Consider the following 12,801-nt stretch of genomic DNA (forward strand, 5'->3'; position numbering starts at 1 on the left):
ACCACAGCTGGAAATGGTCCCAGGCTGCTCTCTCATGTGCAGGTGTCTGCAAATGAGACCAATACTCTTTGGCATGAATATGCTTGTTAATCAAATTCAACAGCAGAGCAATTCTCTATAAATTGTATGTAGCAACTAGTGGAAGAACATCCAGCAGGTGAAACCTACAGACGTTTGTAAATCTATGAATTCCTTTTAGCATACATCCAATTAGTTTTCATATAAGAAGCCACTTTCAGTTATTTTTCAGCAGTCTTGGCTAACCGGAGAGGTCCTGGTTGAATTTATGAAAGGCAGGTCCTGCTCAATTAACCTGTTCTTCTATGACAAGGTAACCCACTCATTGGATGAGGCAAAGGCCGTGTATGTTGTCTACTTAGACTTTAGGAAAGCTTTTGACACCATTTCCCAAAGCGTTCTCTTGGAGAAACTGGGTGCTCATGGCTTGGATGGGTATACTGTTCTCAGGGTAAAAAACTAGGTGGGTGACCAAGCCCAAAGAATGGTGGTGAATGGATTTAAATCCAGATGGTGGCCTATCACAAGTGGTGCTCCCCAGGGCTTACTGTTGGAGCCAATACTGTTTAATATCTTTATCAATGATCTGAACGAGCAAACTGAACCCCAGTCAATTTGCTGACAACACCAAGTTGGGTGGGAAGGAAGGCTCTGCAGAGGGATCTGGACAGGCTGGGCCAATGGTCCAAGACCAATTGTATAAGATTCAACAAGGCTCAGTGCTGGGTCCTGCATTTGGGCCACAGCAACCTCATACAACACTCCAGGCTTGGGGAAGAGTGGCTGAAAAAATACTTGGTGGAAAACAACCTGGGGGTGCTGACTGATGCTGCTGAACATGAGCCAGTGTGTGCCCAGGCAGCCAAGATACCAATGGCATCCTGGCCAGTATCAGCAACAGTGTGGCCAGCAGGACCAGGGAAGTGATTGTTCCCCTGTATTCAACACCAGTGAGGCTGCATCTTGAACACTGTGTTCAGTTTTGGGCCCCTCACTACAAGAAAGTCATTGAGGTGCTGGAGTGCATCCAGAGAAGGACAATGAAGCTAGTGAAGTACAAGTCTGATGAGGAGCAGCTGAGAGAACTGGGGTTGTTTAGCCTAGAGAAAAGGAGGCTCAGGGGGACCTTATCAATCCCTGCCTGAAAGAAGGTTGTAGTCAGGTGGGTGTCTCTTCTCGCAAGTAACAAGTGGTTGGACAAGAGGTAATGGGCTCAAGTTGCACCAGGGGAGGTTTAGATTGAACGTTGGGATAAATTTCTTGACTGAAAGGGTTGTCAAGCATTGGAACAGGTTGCACAGGGATGTGGTGAAATCACCATTTAAAAGATGTCAGATGTGGCACTTAGGGACATAGTTTTGTGGTGGACTTGGCAGTGCTGGATTAATGGTTGGAATTGATGATCTTAAAGGTCTTTTCCAACCTAAACAATTCTACGATTGTAAGAAGAAACAGTAATTTGGTGCAAAACAATCATGTCACAAGACACACCATGTTTACAGCAAAAGCAGCAAAAGAAAGCTTAAAAATTCACTACAAAGTCCTAAAAACCTGTCATTGCACCTGACGGCTCTCAGAAAGCAAAATATATTCCTTTAACATTCAAACTTTACTGAATATTCCGATTTCCAAAATTTATCCACAGAATGTGTTTTGGAAATGTGACTGCTTTGAAACACAATTATAATTGTAACTGGATTGCACAAATATTTCCATGAAATTATGTTTAACCACACACAAGCAAGAAGTCCGTGACTTTTAAGGCCTTAATTCCCACAAAGAACACTTGTATGGGAATCCTGTAGAAATTGACACTACAATTTGAAAGACTTGGACATGTGTATACTAACTCTTATACCTGAGATCTCATACACTGATAATTTGTTACTATGTCGACCTAGACTGTCTTACAATATCCTTACACCCTCTGCCCTTTTTCAGCAACTGGTTATTCTCACCTATTACTTTGAACATAAATTATATGAGGAAGGTACTGTTATTCAGTCCTGTCATCATATATCATCTACCCTAGTAGTACTTTAGTGGTTTATTAAAATTAGCGGGTCTTGATAATAATACCAGCAATGCTGAATGACAAAATTGGAGTTGAAGTCAGTGACGTAAAGAAGGGGGAAATCTAAATTAAAGTGGTCTGCACAACCTAAAACCAAGACTGACCTTAGAAAACAGTAAAAGAGAGTGTGGATAGTCACAGCATTTTGTAGGAAATGAAATGGAAACAGAAGAGCATTACTGAGAATTATATTGAACAAGAACAAGCTGATATGGTTATTGGGAAACTGAGTAATTTTTTGAAAAATCATGATCAAATATGACACAGTTTGTAAAACCAGTAATTTAAACAACAGAACATATAAATGAGAGGTGGAAGAATGTTAGACACATGTCAAAGCACTTAAACGTGGCAAAACTTCTCTTTTCTCCTTTGAAACATCATTAAAAATTAAAAAATTAAATAGCACTGAAATATTCCCTTAGCTATCAAATTCTGAGGGTATTTCAAAAAGAGGTGAGTTTTTACTCTACTTAAAGCAATGTTTCTCTAGGAACTACTACGATTTGAAATTAGATATTTAATCTCTCAGTACTCCAGTGATGAAAGATGAACAGAGACAAAGGTCAAACTGTAGTTAACATATCATATAAAATGGTAGAAAAAAATCAATATATAGCTTAAAAGCCAAGATGTAACACTGCTCTGATTTCCCTTCTATGGCTTAACATAATGCTTGTCTTATTTGCACCACCCTGGGAGCAGAGCTGCTTAAGACCTAGCTTTACTGTGGCATTACAGCTGCTTGCTGATGTTGCAGGAAGAAGATATAAATAAGTTCTATATCAAAGCCTCCAAGTGCAAAGAACTGTAAAATGCATTTAAAGAAATCAACTGCATATCTTAAAGTTTGAAAAAGTACAATTTGCATTCTGCATTTCTCATGTAAATGTACACTACAAAAAATAATTATAATAGTAATCTGTTTCAATGGAAATAAAATACTGTAATATTTATAGTCTGTGCCAGAGTTATAATGACTGTGGGGTGAGAAGTGAAGTGTCTCAGCATGTTCCACATGTTTTTAACACTGTTTCTAAAGGCTCTGGAGGCTATTAAATTTAATGAACCCATCTGCTATGAAATAGAGGTCCAAACATAATCAGTTTTCTCAGTGCCATATAATACAGATGGCATTCCATGTTCCACATCCCCAGCAGGAAATTTTATGTTCCTCTTTAAGAGCAGGACTTTTGTTTTTGGTTTTGATGTTTTAAACATCTTTTTGATGTATCGCATATAACATTTTATAGTGTAAATACCGTATACAGCAATACACATGAAAAGTGTTAATTTATTAAAATAAATATTGCTGTTTCCTTCCAACATTTTTCTAGTGACTTTGACAACTAGCAATTAGCTCTCTGTAGTAATATTCTTTGCTTAATGCAATCCCTGAAAATTGCCCTAACAGCGTAAGTTCAAGTACTAGCAGTAAAGCAAACATATAATTTGTCAAACGAAGTAGTTTACTTCAAAAACTGAAAGGTACACAGATATATATATAGACACACATACATACATATGCATAGGTGCTATCTATGCTTATGCATGTTCTTATTTGTATATGCTGTGTTTCCACGGAACAATGCACAATCATTCTTAAAGTATCCATATTCTCACTAGGTCATTATGGACTTTATTTTCCTTTGCACATCCCAATTTTCATTTCAGGGATCTCAATTTGTGTGTTTTATTGGGACACACTGCACCATGACTCTTGTACTGGTGTGTGAGCAAGGGCTCTAAGCTCAGTTTTAAGTGGCACAGCATTCCTTGCCTGATTAGCACCCTGCTGCCTAACATAAGTAAATCAGATGTGTATTTTCACAAAGAACAAAAAGAACATCCATTGTTATTTTGAGCTGCATCTGAAAGATAATGACTGCATTAATTCTATTCAGTTGAGAGGTTTATTCATTCTTGAGCACTCATTATGTTTTGACAGTTGACACAGATCTTACAGAATTTGAAACAGTTAATGGGAATTCATTTATTATAGATCCAGCAGTAAAACAAACAGATCAGAACTGTTGAGGAGAAAACAACATTTTATTATGGCAACTGGAAACTTTGGGCTACAGATCTCATAAAAGTCATGGCTTAAAGGCTTATTTTTTATTGGCCTGTCAATGAAGAATTCCACAGACAGCCCGCTAATCATCAGCATAAAGAGATGTTGCACCTACACATAAACACGTGTACAAATTTTTTTTACTGTGTGTGCAAGTAGTTGCATTGATCATTATTGTTATTGTTTCAAGCACTGTCCCAGAGCTATAAGATCCCAATGCAAATAGAGCAGACCATAATTGCTGGACCAGATGATCTGAAACTTCAGACTGCAATCATGCTCCTATAGAAGCTTCTGAAAAGATGAAATGGTCAGAGCTGTTATATTTTTCCAGAAAAATTGATCCCAACTGAAACGCTGATAAGAAAGCCTTCCCAGGGCTACTTTTTTACTTTTTCTCCCATATCAGAGTCTTCAAAAGACCACTGCAGATCTATAGGAGACAAAGCAGAACCTGAAGAACGTTATTTTAAGAACAAACCTACTTGACAGAAGGCCTGATATCCATGCATAACATTTTCCTTCCCTAACCCAATTCACTCAAGTGTCAAAGGAAATTCTCATGGAAACCTCATAGTCAGTGGTGATGACGTTCTCTGGTAAAGAGCTGTAAACTATTAGAGATTAAGAGATGCTGGCCACAAAGGAGGGTAAGAGCATATAACCAAGTCCAAAGTGGATTTGGGAAAAAAGCAACACAGATTTTCTTTTCACAGCTGCTGATTAATGACATTTCCTGACATTCAGTTCTGCGGTGATTACCAATATTTACTTGCCATACACATACATGAACATTCTGAGCACTCTGATGTATTTTAATGGATACCAGTACTACAGTCTAGAAGTTAGTTTTGAAACAGAGGCCCAGGGAACCTTTTACTGTGATAAAAATGTTAATTACACCCACTTATTATAATAGCATAATTAACTTGTGTCACCAAAAGTATTTGAAGATATCTCTGGGAATAGAAGCTAGCAGAAACAGGGTACTATTTAATTTTTGTTACTTCATAAAAGCTCTTCTGTGCATTGAACACAAAGAAAACCATGTGAATGGAAAAAGCACTAAACAACAGCATTGTTATACCTCGCCAGAAACTCCTGGATAGAAAAAATGCCAGCATAATGGCTTTCAGTCTGTACGACTTTGTTATATCTCTACATTATACACAGACTTCACAAATACAGCTTCCCTTGCTTCTCTAGAAGTGGCTCAGAATTCATCCCTTGACAAAGAACTGTATCCCAGAATCTAAATTTCCATACTTAAACCACTTGGATTCTGATGTCACAGCTATCTGAGAAGTGTGAGCTTCCTATATTTCATACTGAGTTTCTGCAAAGAACCCAAACCAGAGTGAAAAGTGTGCATACATAGCACTTGACTATTTTTAAGGCTTAAAATTAATAAATTGAAATTTTGTCATTTATGCAATACTGTAACTGTAATATCCATCATAACATATCTGAAATATTTAGTCTTTAGCTCAGCGGAGCTACCTCAATTTACTGCCCTCCATACAGGTTAATGGGGTCTTGGACAGGCTACCTTACTAGCACAGTATCAGCCTCTTGGTCAGAAAACATTTCAAAATATGCCTGCTTAAAAAAAAGAAAAAAAGAAAAAAGAAAATGGATATCTGTATTTTTAACAGCAATTGTAGAACTAAACTAAAATCCATAATTTAATATATGTCTATAATTCAAAGGAAAAATCAACATATGGTACTTTAACACTGAAGAAAAGTAGAAAGAGGAAAAAACACTCCCCATTTATATTATGGCAAATCATGATCTGTAATGCCTCAGAACACTTTTTTTTTTTTAATGAATAAATTCTGCAGCACTGGACAGTCATCTCATAATATTAAATAAGTAATAAGTAATAATTTGCTCTTTTTATGCAAAGCAATCCTCCAGTTGGAAACTGAACAAAGCCACCATGGTAAAGTATGCCTGAATCTGCTTCACAGCTTGAAACTAATAGCCTGAAGGAGATGAACTCAATGGTGCATTAGATCTAGAGAATATATTCAGGTACATTTATGAGAAACAAATTTCACTAGGAAGTCAACAAAAGTCCAAGTAGGTCAAATTATGCACCCCAATAAACAAATTCTCAATCACATTCTTTTAAACAATTGGAACTCAGGGGCCAGTCCAGCCTTTTTTCCTTATTTCCTGCAGCAAAAAGTAATGTTTCTACTTCCAGATGTTACCATAAGAATGAATTAAGGGCTTCTGAGTTTTATCCATAATCCCAACAGACTATCGCTACGTATTACTTCACTTGGATATTCTGATGCCGAGGCAATTCCTCCTCCCCCACCTCCTCCCACACTTTTCTGGTGGAGGGTAACTAAACTTGACCCTAGGATCTGGCTGGTTACCTTTAGAAAAAGGCAGGAAACACTGGAGAGAGAACAAAGTCTAGGGGCAGAAAAAAGGAAGCCAGTTCAGCTGCCTGTGAAGCAGTCACCCAGTAAGACCTAGTCTCATTTGCTTTATAATCTTTTCAGCTCTCAGAGCCTGACAGCGTCAAAGGCAACACAGACCTACCATACATCCAAGTTTCTCCATGTTAAATTGTCTTCATATGATATCTGGCCAGGGATTTCCAATTCTATAAATGCCATACTTTTTTCTAACAGCAAGTGAAGCCCCTCTGAGTGCCAAAGCTAGGATGAAGAGGCACTGCAGGAACATTCTGCAGACATCCTCTTACAGGAAAGGTGAACAGATGCAGGAATTACATGCCTTGTTTTAGTAGTAAAATTCTTCTGGGAATATTCCTAAATGATATCAAACACTTAAATGACCTAACTTCTGGCTTTCACAGATTACTTTGTCCTAGACAAATATTGGATGAGAACAGGCTGGGGCATCAGGGGGAATGTTTTGTATCCTAAGACTATTACAGTCCAGCTTCTTTCTGTCTGGATCCTAGTACATTGCAGCCTAATGTTGCTTGCTCAGAAACTGCACAGCTGGCCAATTAGCTCTGATATTTGGCAAGAAGGGAATGGAGAAGTATACTGCATGCTGTTAGGGCACAGAGACACTGATTACAACCATGTATATATAGCCCTGAGAATCTAGCCATGGCTGTTCTGACACAGCTGGATGATAAGAACATTTAAGCTGTCTGGAAATATGCTACTATTTCTAACGTGTCAAGGTCCAAACAGCAGCAATGGAGGAGAAGCAACAAAAACTGTCTGTGAAAATCAACAAGTTATGGGATAGAAACAGTTATTAAGATTCCACTTTCAATGCCAAGACACTAGAGATGGCATGAGAATCTGTCTGAAAATATCACTCCTACCCTAATTTATCCTGTTCCCTTCCCTATAAATTTTTTTGAGGGATGGAGGAGAAAGGTAGTTTGCAACTAAGCAGAGCAGAGAATTCTATTTTTGAATCTCTTCCTATAGCATCCAACCCATTAAAGTCCTGAGTGGATTTTCCAGACACTTAAAAATATGCGTCTGCATGTGAGTATACATATGAGTGCACATGTATACATATGTGTGTATATATATACATATACACATATAAGTGTGTATAGTGACATTAATTAACCTTACTCAAGAGACTGAGAAGAGAAAGAAAAGAACCTGGAAGTATTTTTATTGCATTAAACCAGGTTTTGTTTGGATTTAAACAGTTTCTTTATGCAAGAATGTAGCAGCTCCACTGTTTTCTATTTTCCTTTTTTCTCAAGATTCCTTCTCTACGCTCCCTCTAATGTTTTTGAGTTCACTTGCATTTACTCACCCCTGCTGTATTCACTTAGTATTTCACACAACATTAAGCTGTTCATTTTCCTTAGCCTTTCCATAACCTACAGGAGAATCACTGAAAATTAGACTAACTTCTCCAAATATTTTTCTCCCTGCAATGATCAAAGAAATACAGATTAAGAGATGAAAAAGAGAGTAAAGTGTAAAATTAATTCTGAAACAGCATTTTGTTCTTTGTTGGTAGGTAAAGGGGAGGACTTGGTGTTAAGAAAGGAGGAAGATTTTGTTTGCAGCACTTTCAATGCAGGATTCATAAGCAAAAGACAAGAAGGAGAAACTACTTACATGGCTGAACTCCTGCTACGCTCCTTAGCAAATACACAAACTCACTTCAATACATACACACATTGATTATTTCAAGCATATAAAATCAAGAAGCGATAAAAAGTAGGTTCTCCTAGTCATCTCCTGACTTCATGGAATGCCCTGAAGGGCCAGCGATAACAGGTGGTTTCTGTTTGCCTCATCCTTATGTTTCAGTAGAAGAAAGAGAACAAAGGGAAGATTGAATTAATATGTTCCTTAAAAAAATAAAAGTAAACGGAGATAAGTAAATTGCCTCCAAAACACTATTTCAAGGCAACTTTCTGTTTCTCCCTCATAAATGCAGTTTTATTATTTATTTTACATTACCCATGGCCAACTGAAGAACAGAAAAGACCTAAGCAAATGTGAAAATGAGGCAAAACTATTCCCAGGGTAGATTTTTGTCCTAGAATACTTTTGTATTTACTTAAAGCTAAACCATCTAGATGCATTATAGACTCAAAACAAAACAACCACCACCACAAACAAGCACACATGTACACACCCATATTAAAATGAAGCTGGTGAGATTCTCCAACCCAGCCCCACCTTCATGAAAGTAAAAATTTAAACCAAAAGAAAACAACTTTGCCACTGGTCATCTATTTTCTTCTATTCATTATATTGAACACTTGGCATCACTTGCACTAAATGACAGATATTTGCTACAAACTCCTGTTCTGTGAATAATATGCAAACTAAAATATTTTAATTGGATCAAAATAAACATAAGAAGAAAAAGAAAACAGCAAATAAAGCTATTTCAGACCAGCCCATGGAAATGAACAACCTTTATCTGCAAATCTGATCATTTATCACTAATAATACAGAAGTATTTGGAGTGCTCAGTCACTGCATAACAGAAAGGTCTTCTTCAACTCTACTTTTTTACAAGGATGGCAGATTGGACACTTATGATAATTTTGTTAGCGTATCACACATCCAATTCACTTTGAAAGGTAGAATCTTCTTATTTTTCCTGAAGACATCACAGTTGTCCCCTAAATGTTGACCCACCTTTATATATGAAAAATACCAATTCTTGTCAGTCTATACTTTAATGTTGTCATATTCATTGCCATGTTTTAAATCATATAGGAAAAAATGGTTAATTTTTTAATAAAAAAATAAATTTCTTCTTGATGCCCATTTTTGATTATTAAATATACATTTGAGGTCATAAATTTTAAAATAATGCTGTTACGTTTGCTTCATTTTTTATGTGATTTACAATGTATAAATATCTGGTAAAGTTCAATAATTTCACTTATGTACTTGTAATATAGAGATATCAACACTAAATTAGCACAGTCCAGCAACAGAAATCAGATGTACAACTAGTGTTTCTACAACCACAGTTTTTTCCCAGTTCCTCATCATATGCAGTAAGCCTAAATTAAATGCTTTATCATGCAGACTTACAGTGCTGTCAATATATGCTTCAGTCCATACTACGTCATGCTCTTGATCAATAACCTTTGGTCGGCTAAGAACATGGAGATATTCCATGACATTCTCTTGAACATCAGCTAAGGTAGAGATCTGAGTAAAAAACCCTGTGAAAACACACAATTCAGACTTATAAACCAGACAGAACAAATTAAGGAAGATTGCAACAAGGAGTATGATGTGGCTTAGGTCTGTTATGTTTTCTGCTTGCTTATTTGCAAAAGTGAAATGCAAAAAATGAATGGTTCATATGAAGCAGTCTCAAACAGTACTAACTGGTAAAACCAGAAATCTCTGAAACCTTTGTCCAACCTATACTGTGTTCCCAATACTGCTATGAACCACTGCACTGACTGTCCTAAGCACTCTATTTCCAGTAAACGTTAATTTTTTAATGGTAAAGAAGGTGGGGATAGGGGGAAGATGAGGTAAATGCCACATACTTTAAAAGTTAGAACTGGTATTAACTTTGTCCAACAATGTCGCATCCTGTCTGTCCAGTTTCAAGAAACATTAGAGATTAGGTCTACAGTATCCAAAGAGTAGTCACATATGCTCTAAAATACTCATCATCCTTACAGAACATGACTAAACATCACATAATAGCAATATGTTATTTACAAATGTAAGGTCACAAAAAATGTAGACTACATTTGGAATTGCTTGCCTTAGCGATCACAGCTCTGTTAATCCTTTAAAACATCTCCTACAACCTGACAGCATTAAGAACAGCAGAGGCCACAGCTATTTGAGCTATCACCACTTCCTTTTCAGTGATGAGATGTTAAGTACCTTCATACATCACAAACTTGACATCTGGAGCCCACATCATGCAAATTTCTGACAAATTTCAAGGCCATAGTTTCATCAGGATGTATTTAAATGCATCACTTCATATACTTTAATGAGGAAAGACCAATATATAATTTTCATGGAAGAGGCCTTGCTACAATTTTAGTCATTTGACAGGATCACAACTTCTGTGGAGCTGGAATATTAAGCTTCAGCAGAAAACATGACAACTGCAAAGAGCTTTTAAGCTGTGCTTATTGCAATTTTGGCAAGATTGAAAGGGTGCTTTGTAGTCTGAATGTTAGAACTTTCTGATTCAATACACCTGTCCATCATACATGCAGTACAAAACTGATGTTTCTATATACATTTCATCTATGTATGAATTAAGACAGTGTAATAATAGACTTTATAGCAAAGATGTATAAAATTAAATGAGTCTTAGTAGAAGCTTAGTGCACATTTTCAACTTAATAAGAAAAAGCATAGGTCATAGGGTTTTTCTGCAAAGCTAATTTGATTATACTATGATCTCAAATATTTCTCATATAGGATTCATAATCATAGTATAGTATTTATACTGTTCAAATAGTCAATATTCTGCTTAAGGAATTTAATTGGATTTTTTTTTCTATTAAGAGTATACTTGTGTGAGGATGTTAACTGACTACTACATATACTGTCAAGTTTTAACTCTTGCTTCAGAGCAGGGCTATTTTTCTGTCTAAGGTTCTGAAAGCTTTTTCAGCCATAGAGTAAAATGACTGACATTAAGTTTAATTAGGAAATATGTACTTGAGAAAGCAGAATTCTATGTATGTGGTGGGTAGAAGAAAATTATAATGTACTTTCATGAATTATTAGCTTAGAACACTTACAAGAAAAAAGCAATGTATACATTACTGTTTTGGAAATGCTGCCTGTTCCAATTTTGGGACTGCTGAGTCTCCCAAGTCAAAGTATGCATTTCTCCCTCCTGTGAGTAATACTGTGAGTAATAAGGGTCACTTCACTACCTGGTCCTTTTAATTTGGTGTTAATGTCAATACATAGTCAAAATATGATTATTTCCCAATATTAGCTATTCACATAGAGAACCTCATAAGTTTTTTATATATATATATATATACACACTTGTATGTATGTATAGATACACACTGTGATTTATAATGCTTTTAATCAAGGATTCAAAATACTGTGTGGATAACTCATTTTACAGGTGATGGCCTACATTTTTCTAAAGCAGCTTTAGTGCCTGAATTTTGGTATGTCTCATTCCAGAAAGCTTAGAAGAGAGCCAATATTCAGAGGCCATATTCAGCACAGTTCACATGCCTCAAGTTACATACTCAAGACTACAGGACACTCAGAAATTCAGAAAAAGTTAAACAGAAGCAGAAATAGACTAATTGGCCTTTTGCCTTTCGGCCTCCATCTTGGGCTAGTGTACAATGGCCATAAGGAAAGACTAAGACACTAAAGGGAAAGAGCACATGAACTCTGCCCATTTCTCTGTAGGAGATTTAGAGCAGGCGACCTTCTCATACGTTCACCTCCCCTTTTCTCCTTTTACCAACCACATACTTTTAGTTGTGCCCGTGGACAAGTTTTGAGTTGTCCTTAAAGAGCAGACTTAGTCACTGTTTTGATTCAGTGTTTTCTACATAATCTTCTCTTTGTCAGGGACTGTAGCTATAGGACAAGGGGTAATGAGTTCAAACTTAAAGAGGGGAAGTTCAGGTTAGATATAAGGAAAAAGTTCTTTACTGTGAAGGTGGTGAGGCACTGGAACGGGTTGCCCAAAAAAGTGGTAAATGCTCCATCCCTGGCAGTGTTCAAGACCAGCTGGACAGAATCGGGTGATATGGTCTAGTGTGAGGCATTCCTGCCCAGGGCAAGGAACTGATGGACCTGATGGAACTTGATGATCTTAAGGTACTTTCCAACCCTACCTATTGTATGACTCTATCACTGCTCCAATACTATTTGTTGTATTGAGCTCATGCACTTTTCAGTGCATGCTATGCCAGTACATGCACTTCAATCAGTGTGCAAAATTACAGTTGGAGCAGAAATCTGCTTGCGCTGATTAGTGTGCAGTTTAAAACACGACACCTGCACTCAAACAATACGTATATGAGTATAATAATGTCTGAAAAGTCAGAGGAGATTAACTCCTTTAAAAAAATTTGTCTTGTAGGTAAGGTGATAGAAAGGTCTTTTTTAATCAAGCAGTATTTTCTTATCCATACAAGCTGAAATCACAGTTAACACTTTTTAATGTC

At 36.8% G+C, this 12,801-nt stretch overlaps 1 protein-coding gene across 1 annotated transcript in view; it reads right to left on the minus strand.

Moving 5' to 3' along the window:
* Positions 1-12,801, minus strand: part of CACNA2D3 (calcium voltage-gated channel auxiliary subunit alpha2delta 3) — a gene marked incomplete at its 5' end in the record, with an annotated part of 460,819 nt that overhangs the window by 145,309 nt on the left and 302,709 nt on the right. The window contains one exon of the mRNA XM_080625495.1: positions 9,698-9,831. Coding sequence (XP_080481621.1) covers positions 9,698-9,831 — 134 coding nt within the window. The remainder of the gene's footprint in view (positions 1-9,697; positions 9,832-12,801) is intronic.

This window comes from Psittacula echo (genome assembly GCF_963264785.1).
Source record: "Psittacula echo genome assembly, chromosome: 9".
Taxonomy (NCBI): domain Eukaryota; kingdom Metazoa; phylum Chordata; class Aves; order Psittaciformes; family Psittacidae; genus Psittacula; species Psittacula echo.